Consider the following 25,271-nt stretch of genomic DNA (forward strand, 5'->3'; position numbering starts at 1 on the left):
GCCTCACTATTGACCACCCAGCTCTTTATTAAACCACTCACAGCGACACATCTTCACACCGTGTAACAAATATTCCACAATGTTTATGTTAAGGACATCTGAAGATGGCACAGAGCAGGTGTCCAAATCCTATTTGTTAGTTTCGCGTCTATTTCAGCCAGTGAAATCCAGTACGTCAGACACACGTGACTAGTCCAGTGGTTCTCAGTCTGTGGGTTGCAACCCCTTGGGGGTTCAAATGACCTTTTCACAGGGCCACACATCAGATATCCTGCATACCAAATATATCTGATATTAAAATTCCTAGCAGCAGAAAAATTACAGTTATGAAGTAGCAACAAAATACTTTTATAATTGGGGGTCTCCTCATAAAGGGTCTCTGCGCTCGGCAGGTTGAGACCCCCTGGACCGGTCTGTTGGCTTTCATCGGTGGCTGTGATTTGAGTATGCACATGCTCTCATTCTGATGTCATGGCTAAAGAATCACGTAGTGATTATGTTCTTTGTTTTAGAGTCGAGAAAACTACATTTATTTTAGTTCAGGCGGACTGTCTGATTATCGCCTATCAGTAAATAATAAAGCCAGAACTATTTACCATCAGGTTTGCCACTTTTTGCTTTTTATGTTTTTCTTTTAAGAGAAAGTCTCACTATGTTTTTGTGAGTTGGTCCTGAACTCTCTATGTAGCCAAGTCTGTCTTTGACGTTGTGGCAATCCTCCTGCCTCAGTTTCTAAAATGCAGAGATTATAGGTGTGAGCCACCGTGCCTAGCTCTGAGTTGAGCCCTTTTATGACAGACTTTCCCTTTTACCCTTACATGATTTGCAATGTAATCAGGACATGTTCTAATCTCCAGAAATTCCTAACTATTATCCACACAGTACAGCAAAAGGTCCGTACCCATTCTCTTCTTGCCTTCGTCTCCAGTTTGCCTATTATAATCTTGTAATTCTGATCCTAACTATAAGACTCTTCCCTTCCATCCTCTTCATACTGACAGAGAGGATTCTAGGAGACAAGTCTAGCCATTAAGATGGATTACTATCCCTAGACACCTGTAATCCCAGCACTGGGGACACAAGGCAAAGATGACTGGGGCGCAAAGGCCAGTCTGGGCTATATGCAAGATGTTTTCTCAAGCAAAACAAAACACCTTCAAGCTTGCTGTGTCCTGTAGTAGAGTCCATATTGCTTGGGACAGCACCTTGGCCCCTTCCTGAGGTACCTCTCTCAGCTCTACCTGCTGCATCCCTGTCCATTACATACAGAGCATCTCTCCATAACTCAGGCTAGGCCGTGACAGCCAAGTGCCCAGGAATTTGCTCATATTCTTCTTATTGCTGTTCATTGTTCTCACAGAAGAAGCCACCTGGCTTTCTTAATCTTTATTCACTGGATTTTGAAATAATTTCCCCGAACACACAGAGGTGAGATCTTTCTTCTGCCCTTCTGGGTAATTGAATTTCAGAGTATGAGAGCAATGACATCATAGTAACGAAACACTGGCTGGGTGTTTGCTGGGTCCTGGCCTGTTGCATTAGGAGCGGCGAGGCTGCGTCCCCGGCACCCGGCTGCCCGCATGGCTAGCTTATGCCCCGAAATAATTACACGGAAACTGTATTCTTTCAAACACTGCCTGGCCCGGCTAGTTCCAGCTTCTTGTTGGCTAGCTCTTACATATTGTTTTAACCCATTTTTAATATTCTGTGTAGCCCACGAGCTGGCTTACCAGGGAGGATCTTAACCTGCGTCTGTCTGGAGTGGGAGCATCATGGCGACTCACTGACTCAGCTTCTTTTTCCCAGCATTCTCTTCTGTCTACTCCGCCTACCTAATTTTCTGTCCTATGAGGGCCGAGGCAGTTTCTTTATTAGTAAGAAATCACTCCCACATCACTGGCCACTACAATAAATTCTGCACTGAGTTCCCATTTCCATTCTGACAACAACCTTGTGCTGACTGATGTACTGTATTATCTCCATTTGGAGAGGGGGTGAGAAAATAGGCTGCGCGGTGGCCGTGCAAGCCCATGTCACTAAAAACTGCCCCTGCCATTGTACTGCAGTATCTCTTCAGAGGAAACCGTGCATAGTCTCCTTGTATCTGCAGAGCCTGGCCAGGGCTGGTGGATGACGGCCCCAGTTCAAGCTTCATCTTTCCTACGTTGCAAAATCATTTAGGACAAGCATCCGCAAGCAAAAGTACATGAGCCACATCTACCACCCATTTTTATTAGTGTTGTATGGTCACATAGTAGCTGTGTGTGTGTTTCTGTTGTCCCTGTCTGCTGTCCTACTATGAAGACAAAAGGAAAAGTAGTTACGGCAGAGTCCACACAGCTCACTGCCCGGAGTAGCTACAAAGACTGAGCACAGAGTTTGCTGTCCCAGTTTATACGCTCAGCTAACCCAGGCGAGCCTTTAATTCATGTTGTTACCAAGGCTGACCTGGAGCATCCGAGTCAGGAGGCTCAGAGCTGCATATACCCGTAAACATTACATATTATATAGAGCCATGGATTGCAGTCCCTGCCGTCTATCTACCTAGCTCTATCATTATGATGTATGCTTAACCTAGTTTTCTACAGAAACCCTGGAAAATAAACAAAATTTATAAATCAGTAAAGAGCATAATGTCCTGAGTTTATATTTTCCACTGGGATATAGTTGATTTTGGATGAAATTATTTTAGGCAACTCTTCAAGATGACACTGTATTTTGAGGCTCACTCGTGAGTACTGCCAGTGTTCCTTTATCTGGTTGTACGGTATTTGCTCTCACTCCCATCACACATGAGACCTAAAAGATGAAACTCGAGTCAGTGTGCTGCTGTTTTTATTAATGGTGTCCATGCTCAGTTGTTGGTGGAATGCTAGAAAAGGGTTTCTGTGGAGTTGAACAACAGGAGACCTCAACATTTTCCATTTTCCTCTTTCTCTGTAGTCTTAAATAGTTTAGCGACCCTCCCAAAAGAACATTGTTGTAGGATGTTATTTATCTCTTTACCTCGTTGATTAGGAGCAAAAATATAAAGGTTTAAAACACTAGAATATACATGCATGCATTCTATTGCCTTCAAAGCAACAGCCCCATAACAGGGCCTACAGTTTGCTCTGGAGGAAAGAGTAAAGGTGTGTAACCTCCTGCTCTTATTATGAAATAACATTTTTGCTTTTTGGGGTCACCTTTAAAAACTGCTATTGTGATATCTGTGCCTATACTCAGCTTTGCAACGCCTCTTGTGAGAATACAGCTCACAGCATCTGAACCAATAAGACAGAGCCCTTGCATGTGCACACCCAAGAGTGGCTCTCTTTTCTTCCACTGCAGCTGTGGCAGTTCCTGAAGCCCAACACGCCCCTGGAAGCTCGGATTTCTAAGCAGTGGTGTGAGATCGGTTTCCAAGGCGATGATCCGAAAACGGATTTTCGAGGAATGGGTCTCCTGGGACTTTATAATTTACAGTGAGTAGAATGAGGAAGAGTTGAGCATTAGAGCAATGCGCTGGTATCGAAATGCCAAGGTAGAGCTATCACTTTCAAAAGCCACGTCCCAAAAGACGCCAGAAGAATATTCAAATCATCAGAGGGGAAGCTCGGGTTCAGACAAACTTACCAGCACCTTGCCCGTATTTCAACAAACTTCATAGAATTTTGAAAGCCGCTCTTAAATAGTATTTTTAATTTTTTATTATGAAATCTTCAAGAATATTCAAAAAACTTTTATATTGAATTCAGAAATTTCAACATTATTTTTAGACAAAAATATTAATAAAAACTCCTATACTGTTTGTCATTTCACCTCTCATATTTCAATATGTACCCCTAAAATATATCAATGCAGGGCCTTGAAATGGCTCAGCAGAGAAAATTGGTGGCTGCCAAAGGCCACGACCTGAGTTTGAGGCCGGAAACCTACATAACAAAAGCTGAGAACCGACTCCATTGTCTTCCGACCTGCACATGTGCACAGAGACACACAATAAACAACTCTAAAATTTCTGCTTGGAATCTTCCTGTAACCCCCCATTAGATTTGTGTAATAAAATATAGAGTCATACATTAGTAATTTGGGTTTATAATATAGCTTTATTACTGCCCTGTTAAATATTTTTTATGAAGTACATTGGAGGTGGTGTGAGTTTTTGTGTTTATTAGGCAGAAATTTCACTTTATTAACATCCCTAAGTTCTGTGAGATGAATCCAAATCCAGTATGACCGCCTTCTAAGAAAGATGCATTTGATCTGGGCATTGGGGCTCACACCTGTAATCCTAACTCCTGGGAGACAGAAGCTAGGGGATCAGGACGCATCCTTGGCCGTGTAATGGGTTCAGTGCTAACCTGAGCTGCAAGATGTACTGTCTTAGAAAAAAAAAAAGGAAGAGAGGATGGATAGAAGGACAAAGGAAGGGAGAGAGAGAGAAAGAAAGAGAGGGAAGGGGAGGGGTGGGAGGGGAGGGGAGGACCTAGAGTTCTCTCTCCCTTTCGCCGTGTTGCTTCTCTGGGGCTTCTGTCCCTGGAGTCTTCCAATCACAGAACCACCCACCCCTTATCAAGAATGCTGGATTATAGGCTTGGCTCTCTAGGTAGTAACGAAATTTGTAATTAAGTTTTCAAGTCTGTTGGCTCTGGAAGAGCGGTGACCTCATGCCAGTGTCTACCTCTGGGTGCCAAGCAGCATCCCACCAGGTGAGGGTGGCTGTCTCGTGGACAGTGCAATCACGGTTCTTCCCCTCTGCCTGCAGATACTTCGCAGAGCGGGATGCCACAGTGGCTCAGCAGGTCCTCTCCGACTCTCTTCATCCAAAATTCAGGTAATTGTTCCAAATAAAAGATGGTTTATGTTTTGGGTTTTTTTGGAGGGGGGGGAGATCAGTAAATAGCATTTTCCACATGGATCTATAGAGAAGTGTTGTCAGGAGAGCCCGCTCACTGGGAGCCAAGCTGTACTGCTCTCGCTAGCCCTTTTGATAGGTACTAAACAGGAAGGCTAGTGCTCCGGATACTCACCTCAGGACTTAGAAGGTAGAGATGTATGTCAAGAGTGCCTAGGAAAATTGAAAGGTGAGCATGGAGGGACAGACATAGAGGAAAGAATTCAGAGACAAGGGAGCATGGTGTGGTCATAAGGAAGAATGGAAGTCAAAGCCCCAGAGAGAAAGCTGGACTATCTGAGGCTCTTTTGTTTTAAAGTTCAGGGCTATGCTTGCATTTCCATTTACTTGATTTCTTTTCTTTGACTGAACACGTGAAGGGATATCACTAAAGAGGAAATAAGGTATTTTTCTTTGCTTTTTTGTGGTTTGTTGTTTTTATTCTGTTTTAGAATCAATAGGATAAGAATTTATAAAATAAATAGATTTGTGAAAACCACTTTTAAAGTTAAACATTCACCAACTTTTAATCTGATATGGTTGACCACTTGTTGACTGCATTTTTATTAGCTAAAATTGAGATTGACCTAATCTAACAAAAGGGTCGAGAAGCCAGGGTTATACCCAGTTTGAGGGGCATATAATCCCTTCCTCTGAAGAGGTGGCCATCTCGCAAACATGACCTAAACTCCTCAACAGACATTTTACTTTAGAATTTTCTTGTATAGTGAAAATTTGTTCTTCAATTAGTAATTGTGTTTGAGACACGGTCTCATTGTGTAGTCATGGATGACTATCTTTACGTAGCTGTGGATAGCTTGGGAGCTCACTATGTAGACCAGAAACCCACCTGCCTTTACTTCTCTAGAGCTGGGATTAAAAGCCTGCCTCACCACTTCTGGCTTTGATGGATGTGTTTCCAATGTGATAATTCTAAATAGTAGTTAATGTACGAGTCAGTGGCTCTTCTGAGAATTCCTCCTATTTTACTGTCCTGGTCCCATTAGATTATTTTTTGTCCACCACTTCATAGCACTTAGTTATTACTGGCTAAATAAACCTAAAGTTATACTATAGCAATCTTAAAATTCAGGAATTGAGTGACTTGGGTTTATTTCCCTGATGTTACTATTATCTTCCTCCTAACCCCAGTTGACTAAGGTTCATTAAATTATATTATTTTCCCAAACTTACATGTATAGTCTTTTATGAGATTAAAAATTCAGTTTCTTTACTTTCATTTATTTCAAGAAAAACATTAAAATCATCTAGATGTTTCTTGACAGATTGCATGATCAACCTCAAGCTATTTTGGCTTTTAAATTGTATCTTCTGAATTGCGTAGTCCGGCATTGTGGAGCCGATGAACGCCTTCTAACTAAAGCTGGCTGAGAGTCTGTGTGTGTTTCCAAGTGGTGTTTCTCAGATCAGAACCAGGAGTCATGGCTACTCTTTGGTCCTGGGGTAGTAACAATAAGCTTAAAATACTTTGGGTGTAACTGTGGAAGGGAGATGAATGTTGTCAGTGAGCCGTTCTCAAGCAAGGGGAGGGTAGACAGAGGCTCCATGGTTGCGGCTCCTTCAGCGGAGATTAGAGAGGGCTTAAGGCACTGTGGACCACTCTTCAGGAGGCTGGCCTCTGTGTGTGCTGTGAAGGAACCTAGTTTATCCCTCAAGCTGCAATCCAGTCAAAGAGAAAGACGCTTTTGTATTCATTGCTTCCAATTGATAGTGGAGGTCACCAAGTCTGAATCAAAATGTCTTGAGAGCGCTGATCTGTTTCTTATATAGTTGTCTGAAATTTTGACCAATTATGGTATCAGCATAGCTTCTGTCAAACCCTGCGCATTCCAGGTATTCAGCAGTGAGACATAGATGTACTAAGGACATGTTCCCAACTGTCCTTTGGCAACCATGATATATTGCTGCCTTTGGGACTGATCATAGGGTCCTCGGTAACTTGAGGGATAAAGGTAGATGCGATCTTATGAGGAGAATTCTGCCTGCTGATTTCGGTTTACTTGGGGACTATCTTATAAGTTATCAAATGGATGGAAGCTACTTGGCCTTTTGTTACATTTCAAATACAAAGGTTTCATTTAACAAATGCAGACACAGATTTCATTTAGTAAATATGGACCTACTGTGGACTTTCGAAGCTTTGTTGGAAAGAAAATGGACACTTAGAACATTTTTTAATTTCACATGCAACTCAATTCATTTTGAAGATGAATCTGGGCAAAACTCCCCTGGGTGCCGCTTTGGTTTACTCTCTTGGTTAGGAATCACACTCTAAAAATGGGAGAGATGTTTTAGCATGAATTCCAGCAGTTATTTGGCATCATAGCCAATCATTCACAGAGTAGGAAGCTCATGTGTGTAAATATCCAGCGTGTACTATGTGTCTGTGGTTGTGTGCTGTGGTAGTCCATGAGTGTTTGCCGTGTGTCATTTGCCATCTCTTCTAGAAAATTCTCCTTTTCCCCCCGCTTAGATGGATTTTAAAATTGTATGTAGCGCCGATGCTAAAGTTTGTTTTTGAAACAAGGTCTTACTATATAGCCCAGGCTAGCCTAGAACTCCACATCTTCCTGCACTGGCTCATGTTAAAACTGTTACCTTGTGTTTATGTACACTATCTAACACTAATCCGTTTGAACATATCAACTCTAAAAGCAACCATACAAGTTGGGATTGATGGGATTCAAGCAGTGTGCCCTCATGTAGAGTTTGTACTGCTGCCTATAGCACTGATATATTCAGGCTGATTAGTGCGATAATAGAGGTACATGTAATGTGTAGTTAATCTTTTAGTATAAGCATTCAAAGAGAGTAAGAATAAATTAAATAATAAATGTTCATTTATTTATTCATTCATTCTTTCAGCAAATTCAGCAAAGCAGAATGGGAAAAGAAAAGGATGGATAAAGCAATTGGGTAAGTGTGGGACCATACGTGAATACTGTCAGCCCTGGTCCAGGGACAGCAAAACTAGGTTTAATTCCCAGCACCCACATGATAACTCACAACCATCTGTAACTCCAGTTCCAGAAGATCCAACGCCCCTTTCTTGCCTCCGTGTATACGGGGCACTCACATTGTTCACAGATATGCATACAGGAAAAAAATCAATACTCATAATATAATGGAATAAAATTTTAAAAATGTTTTAATTTTTAACATTAAATACCTGACAACCTAGCTTAGCAGGTAAAAGAACTTGCCACCAAACCTGATGACCTGATTTGATCCCCAGAACCTATATATAGAAGGAAAGAATGTTCCGGTCTCTTGGCTCCCACGCACATATGCCATGGCACGTGAGGTCACATGCACACACACAAATAAATAAACAAACAAATTGATAAATGTTCTTATTGGCCTATTCCATTCAGAAATATTTATATCCCGGATATACAAGAACAGAGAGAATTTAAGAATTCTGTTCCCTTTTCTGTAGAAGAAGGACATAAAATATACCTTATGGTATAAAATATAATAATATCTTAAAACTTTCTCACATAAAATTTAAATTTAGAAAAGCACAGGAAAGCGGAGCAGAACTCAGCCACCAGCCCATCCTGTCACTTTTGCACACCCATAGTAAGGACTCACCGCTTTTCATTCTAGAGGTTTCCCCCTGCACCCATATGCACCCACACTATATCTCGCTCGACACAGATGTCTTGCTTTAAAGTCTCTAAGAATGCAGTTTTAGTTAGCTGTAAAATTACCATAATTTGGTTAACACAGAAATTGCCATAATTAATTTCTCTAGAAGTCTTTTTAGCATATTTGATGGTGTCTATGTCTTGCCATGACAAATAATGCTGTAATAAATAGTCTTATGTATAAACTTTTGTCCACTGCAGATGATCACCTACCATATGTTTGGGAGTAGAATCGCCAAGCCAAAGCATGTGAAGTCTCAGTTCTCTTAGCACATGCTACCGAGCCCTTGTGGTAGAATTAGAGGACGGGGCTTTGATGTGGTACAGATGGACAGCTGGTTTGCCACTCTGGTGGTCTAAGGGGAATTTGGAACTCGGATTGTAGGTTTTTGAAGTATTTATATCCCCATGTGCAACACTTTTGGTTTTTGTGGGTCGTACCTGCAGGTACTCCTTTGCAATTGTGGGCATCAATATCACCGATCTGGCATACAATCTGCTCGTGAGTGGTGCTCTAAAAACCCATTTCTACAACATCGCCCCCGAAGCACCGACACTGTCTCACTTCCAACAAACGTTCTGTAAGTGTCCTGTTATTCAGTTGTCAGTATGGATTTCTATAGAGCAGACAAGGATCAAAGCTGAGAAACTATTGTGATGGAGCTACGTTAGACCCTGGAGGAAGTTTAACTTTGTTGTCTGTTTATTTTCTCCTTTAAACACCTATGCTTATATTTCTGGGTAGCATGGATTTTTCTTTTTCTCGGTTCTTATGTGATATGCATGTGTCAACTTCAGGCCTGACTTTTTGTCTGTCTCCCTCTGATCTAGCACAGCTTAACACTGAAGAATGCAACTCTAAAGACAACTTGAGTTGACTGCCAGGTCCTATGTCTTGACAGAAATGAAATTCACAAGAAGATTAGACAATAAGGTTGAAAGACTTGCCTAGAATGTAGATCAAAAAGGTACTGGTGAAAAGTAAAGATAGAGGTTGAAACGTAAAAGGGCCTTGTGGGACGTATCCTACCTGAAGAACGAGGGTGTCACAAAAAGGAGAAACTCAGGGAAAGGAAACAAATCTCCAAATCAAGGGGTGGGGGAACAGACCAGCAAGGTGGCTCTGTGGGTGAAGGTATTTGCTGCCAAGCCTGAAGATCTGAGTTTGATCCCAAGATCTATACAAAGGAAGGCAAGGACCAGCTCCTGCAAGCTCTCCTCTGACCTCTCCACACACAGTCTCTCTCTCTCTCTCTCTCTCTCTCTCTCTCTCTCTCTCTCTCTCTCTCTCTCTCTCTCATGCTAAATAAATATTGTGATAAATCTTTAGGCCTGAAGGACAGATTTTCATATTTTAAGTTCTAAGCAGCCATATAACAGATTAAAATCCACCAAACCAAGGTCTATATCACCGTGAGATACTTGACACTGTGGAGAGATGATGCTAAAAAATTCTAAAACTGTCACGCAAAAACTTTGGAACCAAGACCACACACTGGATTTCTAGAAAGCAGCCTTTTATTCTCAAACACAATGGAGTGTTGACTACAAAAGCTTAAGATGGCACAAAAGGACTATGCTTTACAGTTTTAAATTATATTCCCAAGCTAATTTATCAACCAAATATTGAGTAGCAAAATAAGATAGCCTTTTTTTATAAACATAAGGTTTATATATTTATAAACCTTAAATATTTACTTTACTTCCCCATAACTTAACAAGGAAACTCTTGAAAAAATACATTGTTTCTACAAAATAAGAGAGTAACCCCAGGAAGAATAAATGAATCCATACAACAGAAAATCTTTCCAGGAGGAAAGCAAAGGGAATTCATAGGTGAAGGAGAGGGGCCCTCCCAAGACGGGTCCCTGTAATAGGCTGAGAACAGATCTAGATTTGACCAAGTTCTGGAACTGAGCAAACATCTACCATGTTCAAACACATCTAGAATGCATTTGGCACCCTTACGGAAAGTGGTTTGTGGTTAAATTCAATGGAAAACTAAGTAAATGAACAAAGATAGCAGTTAGACCTGGGTTAAAACCAATAAGGGGCTGAGTATGGCTGGGCGGGTGAACAGGGGCTAGAACCACATCTTCTGTAAACAGAGTTAAAAACAGCCCAGAAATGGAGTGCAGTGTGGCTGTGGTGCTGGAGAGTTTGGCAGTCAGAAGGCCCACCTGAAGTGATGCAGAGCAAGGACCAGGGTAGACCAGGCTACCTCTTCGTGGTGCTTGGTTTTCCCATCAGAACATAGTGAGCTATCTGATGCCGAATGATACAAGTATAATTGGCAAAAAAAAAAATGAAAAGGGTGTTCTTTTAAAGAAGTACTTACTTTATAACTTGTTAGTAGAAAATCTAAGCTCCTCACGTGATGTTTTATAGCTCCCATTTTGACCAGTGGGTGGTTATATTCACTCCTGTAACAGTTCTGTCCCCAACAAATATGACTGGGTTTTGACCGCAGATCGGGGTCTATTCCGAGGAAGACTGGTATCAAAACAAATAAGTACAATATACTCGGAAGTTAAGATACTGTTTCAAAATGCTGCAGAGGCATCTGACTGTCATCACCCACTGAGCCTGCAGCAGAGAGAACCCCCTAAAGCAAATGCCATTTTCAGTGGGAACCAAAGGCTGCGTGGCAGAAAGTAAAGCAATGGGCACTGAATGGTACAGCCAGAGAAGTGGTGAGGACAAGGGCCATAAGACAGGCGTGTACAGCAGACCCAAACAATATAGTGGAGAGGGTATGGTTAGCTATGACACTGAGCGGGTATGGTTAGATATAATACAGGAAATTTAAGAGCAGAATTTGGAACAGACCTTGAGGAGCTTTAAGCCATGTTGGAGAGCACACGCAGAGCTAGTAACAAACAAAATCTCTTGCACCGTGATTTTGTTAGCCTTTCATAAGTTGCCTTTTTCTAGAGTTTCCATCTTTCTTGGGGGAAATCAGGGAAGCTCTTGTGAGAGAAAATAGGATGAGTTTAACTTGACGCAAACTGAAGGCAAATTCCTTTGGGAAAATCTATTCAGAGCTACAGAATGGACATTCCTATGGGAAGTCCTAGAACTCTGGTGAGGTGGAAGGGTTCTGCCTACAGACTGTGAATTCATCTGCTTGGCGTTAAAAATCAGAACCACACCGTAAATCTCCCAGGAAAGAATGAGAGTTAAAACCAAGAAGAATTGACATTTAAGGGTAGGGGAAGATGTCTTGTTCATTGCTGTATGCTCCAGTTTAGTAACTCTACATTGACTGGTGGATGGATGGACTGTCAGGAAACATACTATAATATCGTCTGAGATTCTTTTCAGGGAAAAAGAGGGTGTAGCTGACCTGGAAATGCTTTAGCCTTACCCAACTGATAGGTTTTTCACAACAGTCCTAGCCCAGATAAGTTAGCATGAAGCAGTATTTCTTATTTCCCAGGGCACTCTTCAGGTTTTAGAAAGAGCAGCAATCACCAACAGATTAGATTATGGTCAGAGAGACCAGGTGAATTCAGAAGAGGCCAACCATGCCCTGGATTCATTGTCCCTCCACTGAGCATGGTCACTTCTGCAACCTCCTCTGTAATACTCTTGCAATTATCTGCATCCTTGCATATGCCTCTGCTCTTTGCTAACAGGAAGCAGTGAAGCAAAACCAAGACACATTTGAGCGGCAATAAATATGCGTCAGGCTTCAAATAGCAAGCCAAATTAGTATTCAAAGCAAGTGTTTCATCTAGAGGAAAGGGAATAAGAACGTAATGGCTCTATTGTCCTGACTTCACAGTCTTAGTCATGAACTGCTCTGCCAAGGCATTGTGTTGCAAAAAAACGCCATCCTATCAAAAGCTCAGCTGAACACACAAACCAACAGTAAGGGGGTAAGATTAGGTATAGCGAGCTGAGGGGAGGATAAGTGCAGACGAGGGGGCGAATTATTTGTTCCTTGACCTTCAGTGGAGAGAACTGTTAACACAGGAATAATTCCTGCCACCTCAGCAGGAGGCAGCCTGTAGAGACAATGGGAAGATGGCCTGGTTTGGCCCTGGCTTCCAGCTGTTAACTGTGTGAGCATGCACCTTTCAAGCTTCCTGGCTGAACCCGGGTGTCCATCTTTGTAAGGTGGAGATATAAAATCTGCTTGGCCAGCCCACAGCACTGGGGAATGAATGAAATTGGAGAGTAGAAGCAAGAGGTTGACTCTGCTTTCTCCGTCCCACTACTGTTAGCTTTCTCCGCTAACAAATCATTGTCAGAAAGTGAATACCTGTCTCTCTCTCCCTCCAAGAGACAGAGAATTAGGAAACATGAGATCCCTACCTTTCTCTCTATCCTCGGTGCCCAACGGTGTATCTGTTACAAACGTAATTGGCAGATGGGGTGACCAGACAACAGGCCAAATGAATATTTGAATGTTGTGTAATAAATGAGTGGAGTTTTATGATGTGTGGTTTGGGAACCAGGTCACCATTTCTGTATTCTTAGTGCAATCATGTTATACGGTCTCTACTCATTTTCCTGATAACCTAGGGAGAGTCCCGGGGAATCTGCCTATAGGATTTGCAGTTTACCTTTGTAGTTATCAAGGAAGTATCATGAAATTGGTATCAGATTATGAAGCACCATCACCCTCCAAAACGGTCATTTGTAATTGTGTGTACAATAGAAAGATGAGGGAAACAGTTGTGTCTGGAGCTCCTGGAAATCCGTGATGTACCACATCCTCTTAAGAGTGTGATGCCAGGGTATCTGCACACTGTAGAAAAGTGGGCATCTTTACGTGCACTACAAAAAAAAAAAAAGTCATTTACTAAAAGGAGATCGAGATGCTACATATTCTGATTTGATAGTCCATATCATACCCATGCATCAGTTTATCGCATTGTACCATATAAATACAGTCAAAAATACAATTGAAAAAATGGTTCCCACAGTAGCTGCTTTCTCGGTGTCAGTGGAAGTATGCTAGTGAGACTAATGGATGGATGCACCATGGATGATTTTAAATCATAATGTTAGAAATCGGACTCTCCTAGCAAAACAACTCAAGCATGTTTATTTGAGCTCAAAGACCTGTTGGAAAACAAGTGTTTGTGTTTTATATATTAAGAAAAGAAGAAATTATAAAATCTCATTCGTTTCTTTTATAACCATATTAATTGAAACATTCCTAGAAGGAGACCCGGGGGTGGGAGGTGGGAGTGAAAAGATAGAGTCTTCTAGATCTTAGGTTTTAAACTGCAGTGACAGAGATTCATCTGGTTGAATTTGGGTGGACCTGTGTATTTAACAAATTACCCCAGGCTATTCCTGAGATATTTTAGGAGCTTTCCCGTCACTGAAATGGACAGAGGATTGAGTTCCTGTGGGTGAGTAGGAGACGGGGGTCAGGAGAAACAGTGCTGTCATCACACATTGAAACAACTGGGACAAAGGGCCGCCATCACTCACTGCACATGAGCCGTGATGGGGAGGCCACATGCGTACCCTGCAGAGGAGATGAGTGCTGGGCACAACGCACACTGCAAGTGTCAGGGGATTATATTTGGTCCATGAAGTACAGGCCAGCAGCTGTCTACACGGGGATCTTCTAAGACTCTTGGGCTGAAGCAGGAGGATTACAAATTGAAGACTAGCCAGGACGCCATACCAAGGCCTTAAAAAATAATCCCCTCATCTATGTAACTGTCATTGTTGTTCCTAGAGATACCAAAGCCTGGAATTCTTTCCCCTGCTCATTCCTTCTGGGTTCTCTTTATATAGAAAAATAAAAGAGCTGAGAGCCCAACCAAGGTCCTCTCCAGCATTCTATCTGTATTTTCTGGCACCTTCTCAAGTTAGAACAAAGAACTTATATAACATTCACCTTTTATTTTTCTAAACTGGGATTATTTTCTTTTTTCTAATTTATAGAGAAGTCTGCCATTGCATTGGGATTTACTCCATACAAACAAATATATAATATTGCCTTTTAAAGGAAATATTCACATTTCAATTATTTTAGATGTGTGTTGAAACAAGCAATGGGATGGAAGGAAGGATAAAATGGGGAAGAGAAAAACAATAAACAGATTCTTGCTTCAAATGCTTAGCATTTATTCAAAAAATAATTCAACTCCAGAGTGTTCATAGATAACAACTTTGAAACACAAAAGCATTTGAATATGGAATTGGGCTTTGGAAGGAAGTATTATTAGCAATTTCATGAAGCTCGATCACGAGTCTGTGTAGCTTAGATTTGATTTATAGTTCTTACTGTCTCATAATAGGTGGTTAAATGCATTTGTTTGATGTGTCAGGGTAATTTAAAATTTTAGTTAAATTGAGTATCAAGAGGACAAAAGGCAGAGTGGAGTAATTTTGAAAGACGGAATCACTGTGTAATTTAGTTGGAAGGGAAGGATGAAGGAGTCACTGTCAGCTTTTTAGAATAAGTTATTTTATAAAGTGAGATTCAAAATTTTTTTTAAAAAAAGAATAAGTTCTGGGGACAGGGTGGCTCACTGTGTAAGGCACTTGCCTTGCAAACACAAGGACCAGAGCACAGATCCCCAGAACCCACACAAAGACCAAGTAGACGTAATGGCCCATCTGCAGTTCTCGTGCTCAGGAGGCAGAGGACAGATCCCCAGAACAAGCTAGCTAGATAGACTAACTGAAGTAGCAAGCCCTGGGATCACGCTGGAGACTCCACCTCAATATATAGGCTGGAGAGTGGAAACTTAACACCTAATATTCTCCCCAGTCCCTACAATGTGTGCACATGCATGCACACATACCCACATTCCTGCAACAAACATACACAAGTAAATGTAGTTTTAAGTATTTGAAAATATTTTTTGAAATACTTGAAAATAAAGGCATGGTGGCCCATATTTTTAATCCCAACATTCAGGAGGCAAAGGCAGGTGGATTTCTGTGAACTGAGGCCAGCCTGGCCTACACAAGTTCCAGATCAGCCAGAGCTACATAGACCTGCTTCAAAAAGGAAGGAAGGGAGGGAGGAAGGTAGCAAGGGTGGGAGAGAGAGACATCAAAGTTGAGCTGGAGAGATTGCTCAGTGGTTAAGAACTCTGACTGCTTGCCCTTCCAGAGGATCCAGGTTCGATTCCCAGAACCCACATAGCAGCTTACAACTGTAACTCCAGTCCCAGGGAATCCAGTGCTCTCTTTTAACCTCCAAGGGACACTGCACAGTGTGGTGCACAGATGTACATCACAGGCAAACACTCATAAATATTAAAAAAAAAGAGTTTAATTAAGAAAAGAGAATATGTTCCCAATGTGATTCATATTCAAGAAGTAACAGAATTGGTTTGCCCTCCTACTTTGTGGAACTAACAATGTCTCTAATATTAGCAGCAAAAGGAGAAAACAAAATAGGCGACTTGGTAGCTTCTACTCCACTGGTCATAATAAACTTGGTGTTTCATGTGAACTCCGCAGAGACTGTTGCCTTGGTCTAACTCATCCGCAGTGGTTTGGAGTATGGCTAAGGACTCTCTCACTGTCTTGTCCCTAACAGGCTATTTGATGCACGAGTTTCACAAGTTTTGGATCGAGGAGGACCCCATGGACATAATGGAATTTAACCGTGTGCGGGAGAAATTCCGCAAGAGGATCATTAAACAGCTGCAGAACCCAGACATGGCGCTGTGCCCGCATTTTGCTGCATCTGAGGGTTTAATCAACATGTAGTGCCCGCGCCGGTTTCAATGGGTCCCCCAGAACACTGCCTCATTGTTGTCTTAGGTCTCTGCTTAGGTGACAGCTCACACACCGAATGCACATAGCGACTATACATATATAAATATATGCATGCCTTTTGGTACAGTATTTTCATCTCTTGGTCATAGTTCCAAGATCCCCCAAATACCACTCTTTCTGGGGTATCTACCCTCCAGGGACTGCTCATATTGTGGCATCCTGCAGTGTTAGCATCTGTCCTTGACGCCCAGGTATGGAGAAAGTTTTCTATTTTTTTAGATTTGTTCCTCCCCTCATCGTTCAATATTAAAAATGTGTAATAATTCTCTAGCTGTAATTTGTATGTAAGAGATTTAACTGGATCACATTCTGTGTTCATATTTATTAAAAATGCTTCACGAGGACTGCTGCTAGCTTCTCAAACTGGGTTCACGCTTGGACCCCATTCTGGTAAAGTATAAGACTTTCAAATAATACAGACAGACACATGATAAGCCAAACTCTTCCTGCACATATAGCTGCACTTCACCAAACTGTAATGAGGCTATTAAGAAATTAGCTTAACTAGGAGTCAGCCTTGTGTGAAATCCGGCAGACCTGTAGCCTAACTTAACCACAGTTGCAACTGTGCTGTAGCCATCAGGATAGAAACTTATTTTATTCCCATCACTTCACGGCTTGGGTGTGTAAATATGTATGTGATTGTGGAGCCCCAGAAAAGAAGCCATATCTTCCCAAGGCTGCAAAGGGTTTCTCACTGCCTGCCTCTTGCTGAATCCCAGAGTTAGTCCTTAACGCTACCCCGATGCGAGCATCTTTGCTTAGGGGATTGAGGTCTGACTGGTTTGTTTTCTAGGTTGAGGGGCAATATTTTAACTTTTTTCAGGAAAACGTGTTACAACAAAGGAACCTGAGCAATGATTCTATCATGCACTATTTCTTGAAATTAGCATCCTTGTAACAGTGGAAGAAGTTGCTTGGGAGAAGAAAAATGAAATCATCCTCCAACTGCTAAGAATCATCTTCTTCAAAATGTGATTTAGTTTGGAATTATGATTGTAGTCTGTTGAATAGTATTTACCATGGTATTTCATACCCATGGTATTTTATACTTTGGGACTATCGATTTTAGTATTACTAGATGTTTGTGTAATCACTTGCTTATTTAAATGAATTTTGAGTACTGCCTACTGTCAGTATATGAATAAATTACATATCATTCTACAGTAACGGAGAGTGGGTTTCATTTGGATGCCTTTGTACTCTGTAGGTCTTCAGATATGCAAATGCGTGAGTGGGTGGACTGTCAAAGACAAGCGACTGGTTATAAATTACTGTCTTCAGAGCAGCCAGGTGTAACTGGCTGAGAGATTTCCTTAATCTTGAGGTCTGGCAATGCTTTAATGAATAAGACTTCTTTTTAATTTTTTTTAAAAGAATCTCACTATGTAACCCTGCCTGACCTGGAACTCACTGTGTAGACTACGCTGGCCTGGGATTAGATATTCACCTGCCTCCAACACCAGTTAAATTAGGATTAAAGGCATACATCACCATGCCTTAACCCTCTTACCTTTCCTTCATGACATCCTATGAAATCTGCCTTGATTACTGCGAGACATCTGATTTTTAAGAACCCTCCGCTGCCTGTTGCTGCTTGGTAGGATTTCTCTACTCTAGGGTTATCATCCTTTCTTTCTCAGACCTGGGGTCAGGTGGTAGCACTTCTACTGCCTCTCCTTCAACCTGTGCCCTCCGTTAGACAGCGAGAAGAGGAGCGTCAGTGGATGCTTAGCGCACACCAAGAACAATATCTCCAGAAGTGAAAGCTACCCGCCAAGTGGACGGTCTGCCTTGAGCGTACAGTGCTTGCCCCTGCCGGTGCAGGCATGGTTCCAGAGGCAGGGCAGGTTTGGCCAACTACATGTGTGCACTGCCTCTTCCTATTTCCCGTGGTCCTCTGTCAGCAGTGCAGCGTGACGGCATGTGGTACTCTTCTGCTCAGGTAGAGACAGCTCGCGTTGCCAAGCTAAGGCATTCCCCTCCCTGCTCCTTAGCTGCTTTCGATAGTATCTAAACATGGCTGCACAGCTTCAGGATGAACGGTTGCTGCCAGCTCCTTCAAGGTATTATTAGCCTTCTCATTCACACCTCGTTGTAGGAGATGCAGTCTACCCAGTAACACAGAGCGAGGTGAGAAAAAGAAAAGGAGAAGGTTTCGGGAGCATCAGAGACACGTGATGTATGCCGTGTGTGTATGTGGTTCCCAGGGGAATCTTTAGCTTGCCTCATAGTTATCCCGTTGAGCAAGGGTTGACCACATAAAATGTAAATTGTGTAGCACATTTCCTTCAAGTTTTCTGAAACACTCCTTGATACATGATTTCTAAAACATGTCTAGTTTGCGCTACAGGGAAAGAAATAAAATATACTCCTTGAAGCATCGCTTCTAAAGCGAGACTTTGGCTGGATTCACCTCCTTCTCACAGTTCTTGTTATTGTGCTGCAGTGAAGAACATTGGCCTGGTAACCCCATCCTCTTCTCTGTATCTGCAAAGAAGCCTAGGTTGGCGTCATTCCAAAGGCTGGGAGGGATGCCTTTACATTAAGTGTATCTTCCAAATCAGGTGATGTTTGAGAGGATAGAGAAAACAGAAAGCAGAAATGCTTAGTTCACTGAGCCCAGAGCCACCTGGCGGACCCTGTGGCACAATAGTGCACGCTCTGCCGAAGCATTGCCTCCAGCTCTCCTGGGAGCATAGTCAGGGAATGCTCTTTAAGTCAGAGACAGCACAGAAAAACAGAGCCAAGTGAAACATCATGCCCTGGAAAGAGGATCCAACATGGATTCCATTTCTAAGGCTAGCATTTAGTGAGCGAGCTCCAGGGCCATATGTCAGGACCCTGCCAGCCCTGACCTTGCATGACTTCAGCTCCCTGACAGCCTCTGAAACTGGGTAGCTTCTCTTCTTGCTTTTCTTTTCTTCCTTTTTTAAATTACTAAATTCATTTCTTTTATTTTATGTGTGTTTTGTATACATGTAATATGTGTGCATGCTTGGTGCCCATGAATGTCAGAAGAGGGTATCAGATGGTTGTAGACTACCGTATGGTGGGAATTGAACCCAAGTCCTCTTTAGAGCAACCAGGGCTCTTAACCTCTGAGACATCTTCCCAGCACCCCCCTACCCGTCAACCCCCACCCCCACTTTTCTTAACAGGCAGGCATATAGGAGTTCAATGCAGTGCCAAAGGACTCAAGACAGGCAAGGAAATGAGTAAGGCATGGTGGCTCACACTCATGATCCCTGTACAGAGGAGGCTGAGGCAGAATCATAAGTTCCAGGCCAGCCTGGCCTACAGAGTAAGACCCTATCTCAAAATCCAAAAGTAGAGGCAGAAGAAGCAAAGGAGAAGGAAGAGGAGAAAGAGAGGAAGGGAAGGTGGAAGAAGAGAAGGAGTGCTAAGCTAACCTTGAACCCATGCCCGAAAGTCAAGACTTCTATTCATTATATCTTCTGTCTTAGTGGGGATTTCTATTGCTGTGAAGAAATACCATGGCCATGGCAACTCTTATAAACACATTTAATCATGGTGGCTGGCTTACAGTTCAGAGATTCAGTCCATTATCATCATAGTGGGAAGCAAGGCAGCAAGCAAGCAGACATGGTGCTGGAGAAGGAGCTTAGAGTTCTTTTATCTTGACTCACAGACAACAGGAAATGGTCTGAGTCACTGGGAAAGGCTTGAGCATGCATATATGAGACCTCAAAGCCCACTCCCACAGAGTCAGACCTCCTCCAATAAGGCCCTACCTACTCTAACGAAGCCACACACCCTGATCGTGCCACTTCCTTTGGGGGCCATTTCTTCAAAGCACCACACTCTCCACTTAGAATTCTACACTACTGCCCGGGTTCCTGGTGGATTGTAAACACAGCTGTTCATGCCTTGCTCCTAAGTGATAGCACGTTAATATTTCTCACTCAGATACCTGCAAAGTAAATTCATGCCTACAGTTGCTGTTGCGTTTTCCAATTTCCCATTTGCCTTTGAGGAATTCCCTGCTTTGCTACACAAACCATTAAGACGGCATCCTAAGTTTCTTTGTCACCTGCCTCCCTGGGGAAGAAAGCTGGCTTCCCTTCTTCCTGCTTTCCGGTGGGAAGCCTCAGCAAGATGGGTTGGCAGAGCCTGGGCTGGGTCATGTTCAGGTCAGATACTACTGGGCATGTCTGTGGAAAAGGAAGCGTCTGAGATGGTTACTATGTGGACTCCTCATTAATAATGCATCCCCTCCTCCCACCCATCCCACTGACCTGGCGCAGCCTCCAGAATGCTGCTTCTTACACTAACGAGTATGATGTCATCTGTTAATATTCCTGGGATACTTCACAGGTACACAACAGACGTGGTAGGGAAAGAAGTCAGAGAAAGGTCACAGATCAAAAGTTATTTTCTATCTAAATACCTAGGATGGTGCTATGCTTTTAGGGGAAGCCATAGAAGAAAATTCATGACAATTTGGGACGTAAAGCAAAGACGAGAGAAACCAAGATTAAGTTTGGCAAAACCCAGGCCTGGAGAGATGGTTGAGTGGGCAAGAGCCTTGTTCTACGAGCTTGAGGACTTGAGTTGGAATCCCCAGAACCCATGTAAAAAGTTACATGCATGCGGTGGATGGAGACGGGTGGATCCAGAGAACTCACTGGCCAAGCTAGCCTAGCTGAATGGTGAGCTCCTGGTTCAGCTAGAGACCCTGTCTCAAAGTAACACAGAGAGCATAGGAAAGGCATCTGGAATCCTGCCCTGGCTTCTGCATATATGTGTACATGCATGTACGCCTGTATTCCCATGTGAACATGCAGCAGACACACACTCTTAAAAAGAAAAAGTTAAACCCTCCCTACCCTGCAAGTCAACATTTCCATTGATGATTGTTGCCTACAGTACATACAAAGGCTCAAATAAATTGCTTTTATTCAGGACATTTCTAACTCCAGAATCCAAAACTGAAGAAAGCATACAATTTGAATTCAAGTGTAGAGCGCCTCCCACCTTGTTTTTTATGTTTTGTTTCATTTTAGAACAAGCAAGAAAACAACTGTCAGAGCTGTAGCCAGCTGGGAAGACTGGACCTGGTTGCCCACTGACTGGGCTCAGCCCTCGTGCCTGGGACATCATGGCATCTGGAGAATGTTGTTCTGAGCAAGGAAATAGATCTCACAGCTTGTGAGAAGCTAAAAGGAGGTGTAAATGTTCTGTTAGGGCAGAGAGGGGCCACCAGTGACTCCTGATTTGCCCAAGACTCCCAAACAGAGCTCCACAAAGTTTTTGAGAAACCTCCTTATATCAGAGCACACTACATTTTTGTCATAGTGGCGCCCTGTGCCTTGTGTACCAACAACAGGGAAGTGGGGACGTCATAGTGGTGCCCTGTGCCGAGTGTGTACCAACAACAGGGAAGTGGGGGCATCAACAGGCTTAAGCTGACAGAGAGTTGCTCAAGCTTTTACTTTTTCTGGAGAATAGCAGGAAAAATCCTGGCCACTGGAAGGTGACTTTCCTAGTGTCGGTGCTTCTAGCCTTCCTTAGGGCAATGACTCAACCTGTCTGACTTTGCTTTTATGCCCATACCAAATCAATAACAATCATTCCTCCTGAGAGAATTATGGAAAGCTTGAGAATCAAATACAATATTATTAATTAAAGTGTTTGGCGGCTTCAAAGTAATAAGCACGTGTTTAATTGTGGTTTGGTTTGTATTCGGGTTTTGGCTAGGAATTAACACCAAGAGAAAAAAATCTATAAGATTTATCCTTATAGCCAATATCGCCATTAATTCACTTCAGCAAATATTTATTGAGAAATTATTTCTGTACTGGGCATCAGGCCAAGTCTGGGGATCAAATGGGAAGCAAGATGATAGCTTTGCTCTCAAGTGCATCAGGTCCAAAACTAGGAACTTTTCCAAATCTAGCGTGTGTACCCCAAGCATGAATATTGACAGAGATGAACAACCTGAGGTCTCCCTCAAACCCACGGAATGAGACTGTCACGTTAACTCCCTCACTGGGTGATTTGTGTGCACGCGAAGCTGAGGAGCTCTGATCTGGAGGTATTGATCCGGTGGCTCTCCACTGAAACCTGACAAGGTTTGGCTGCAAATGTGAATGACCTGGAAAAGCAGCATCGGTTCTCCCTGTTTTCTCTCCACTCTTGTCAGTACAACTTGACATTGTGCCTCCCTCAGCAGTGTAGCTATTTCCTCAGACTTGGCAGATCCTCTCCTGGGAGCATGGAAGGAGTGTTGGAGGAAGGCCACTTGTTCATCCTAGCCACCCACAACCCAAATAATCACACAGAAACCATATTATTTAAATCAGTGTTTGGCCCATTCGCTCTAGCTTCTTATTTGCTAACTCTTGCATCTTAATTTAACCCATTTCTAGTAATCTGTGTATCACCACAAGGTCATGGCCTACCAGCAAAATTTCAGCGTGTCTGTCTCCAGCAGAGGCTCCATGGCTTCTCTCTTACTCTGCCTTCTCTCTCCCAGCATTCAGTTTAGCTTTTCCCACCTAGCTCTGTTCCACCCTATCAGGCCAAGCCAGCTTTCTCTACTCATTAATGGTAATCACAGCATACAGAGGGGAATCCCACATCAAGGGAGCTTCATGGGACTTAGCTGGGAAAGGAGACTTACCAGATTCCCAGGGCTAAAGAAATTATGACATTTGCAAGGCCTCTCTCTCCCCACGGTTGTATAAGCAGTAACAATAACAGAGGAGACTGGTGGGCTGATCTGCCTGAAAGTTATACACAGAGCTCCAGTGCTGCAGCTTCCTGGGAGTCATTACCCATTCTGGGGTGGGCTTTTTGGTGCTGTAGTTGTCATGAGTCATCCATGTTCCTGTAAGTCACCCCCAATCTCTGATCCTGTATGTAACTTCAGTGAACTCCCCAGTTCACTAGGCTAGGTTTTGGTGGGATGATTTATTTGGTCTGTGTCAGTAGACTTGGTTCATGTCAAATAGAAAAACTCACACAACAGCCACTGTTGTAAAAAGGCTGTGCATTCCTTTGTCCCTCATCTCATGGTACAGCCAAGTGGGCATGGTGAAGGGACAGGAGCACCATCAGAACAAGTATTTGCTTCCTGTCAGCCTCATAACCCCGGCTCTCCTCTTAAAGGGAATAAGAGATAGCTTTTTTTTTTTCTGGAGCCCTTTTGAGTGACTGTGGCCTAGGAACACAGATTTGGGTTACCCCAAATTCCATGTTCCAACATGGAAGCAGTTTCACAAAGCTAGTTTTCCGGAACAAAGAGAGTTATAAATCAACGCCATTTTAAAATATGTTGGTGGGTATGCCAGAGAGACAAATACAGTGAGATGGGGAAAGGTTTCCTATAGGTCCAAGGCGACATCTGATGATGTTCTTAACTTGTGGGTTGGTAGAAGCTAGCAGTCTGCTAAGTTAACAGATTCCGAGATGTTTTAATCTATTAGTCACAAGACGTTAGTACCAATACAGAGGTGGACAAGGAGTGGCTGTTCCTGGGGAGCTAGAACCAGCCCAAGCTGAGGCTAGCCTTTGCACCTGAGACCTTCCGGTCTCTCCACAGCCCTGACTTTCTAATCAGCCAATCAGTTTCTGCAGACACAGCTTCTTTCAGGGGATTTTATTCACACTTCCCACTGGTATGTTCCCCAGAGGTTTCCTGCAGTAGGCAAAGCTGGTGTTGCAGGTACAGACTCCCACTGGAGGGCTTTCTTTGAGTTTCCTTCTCTCAAGGTGTCTGCCAGGAAGTCCAGCCTCCTAGCTGCTGGTAAAAGCCAGAAGACTCTACATAATCATCCATTTGTAGCTTGGCAACTGTTCTCATCTACTTGGGCTACCGTTCACAATACCATAGACAGGGAGGCTTCATCATTCTCATTGATTTGGAAGCCAGAGGTCCAAAATCAGCATGCCAGGACAGGCACGCCTTGGTGACGGCCACCTTCTAATTTGTGCCCATGTGGCCTCCTTCGTGTTCACATGGAGACATAGCAATCTTTTATTACAAGAACATCGATCCCATTGGATTAGAGCCCTACCCTTATAAGCTCTTTAATCTTAATTATTCTCAGATAAAGTTGCATTAGACAGTAGGGCTTCAGTGTATGAATGTGTGTAGGGCACACACAATTCAATCTTCAGTAGTAATTTTTTTTGTAGAAGTTATTGGAAATCTGAGCCTTGCACATCCTGGAGTGGATCCAGAACCTTGAAGTCACCAATTCTACAGAAGAAGAAGAAGAAGAAGAAGAAGAAGAAGAAGAAGAAGAAGAAGAAGAAGAAGAAGAAGAAGAAGAAGAAGAAGAAGAAGAAGAAGAAGAAGAAGAAGAACTCTACTCTCCTAGTGACCCTGCTTTAAAAGAACATCAAAATATTTTAATAATAGGGCTGGAGAGATGGCTCAGTGGTTAAGAGCATTGCCTGCTCTTCCAAAGGTCCTGAGTTCAATTCCCGGCAACCACATGGTGGCTCACAACCATCTGTAATGGGGTCTGGTGCCCTCCTTTGGCCTGCAGACATACACACAGACAGAATGTTGTATGCATAATAAATTAATTAATTAATTAAAAAAATATTTTAATAAGATATACTCAATATTTAAATCAAAAGATTAACAGTAATCTGATTCTTTTTGTGATCTATAATATAATGTATGAAAATTCAATTTAAAATACTATCCAGGGGCTGGAAAGATGGCACAATGGTTAAGTGCACTGACTGCCCTTCCAGAGGACCCAGGTGCAATTCCCAGCACCCACATGACAACTCACAACTGTCTGTAATTTCTGTTCCCGGTGATCTGACACCTTCACACCAATGTAAATGAAATAAAGTTAAAATAAATTATTTTTTTAAAAAAATTACTATCCAATTACAATTTTTCAATGCTGTTATCAAATCATAGGTTTGGGGTTACATTTATCCTTACTGTAAGCCACATCGATGAATTAAGA

At 42.6% G+C, this 25,271-nt stretch overlaps 1 protein-coding gene across 2 annotated transcripts in view; it reads left to right on the forward strand.

Moving 5' to 3' along the window:
- Elmod1 (ELMO domain containing 1) overlaps nucleotides 1-17,434 on the forward strand; it is a 53,136-nt gene extending 35,702 nt beyond the window's left edge. For both annotated transcript variants that reach the window (XM_050119507.1, XM_050119506.1), the window contains exons 7-11: nucleotides 3,331-3,464; nucleotides 4,748-4,816; nucleotides 7,763-7,813; nucleotides 8,995-9,128; nucleotides 16,073-17,434. In XM_050119507.1, coding sequence (XP_049975464.1) covers nucleotides 3,331-3,464; nucleotides 4,748-4,816; nucleotides 7,763-7,813; nucleotides 8,995-9,128; nucleotides 16,073-16,245 — 561 coding nt within the window. In that variant the 3' untranslated portion in view covers nucleotides 16,246-17,434. The remainder of the gene's footprint in view (nucleotides 1-3,330; nucleotides 3,465-4,747; nucleotides 4,817-7,762; nucleotides 7,814-8,994; nucleotides 9,129-16,072) is intronic.
- Nucleotides 17,435-25,271: the final 7,837 nt, after the last annotated feature.

Source organism: Alexandromys fortis, unplaced genomic scaffold (assembly GCF_014885135.2).
Source record: "Alexandromys fortis isolate MF-2015 unplaced genomic scaffold, M_Fortis_MF-2015_v1.1 scaffold_167, whole genome shotgun sequence".
Lineage (NCBI taxonomy): Eukaryota > Metazoa > Chordata > Mammalia > Rodentia > Cricetidae > Alexandromys > Alexandromys fortis.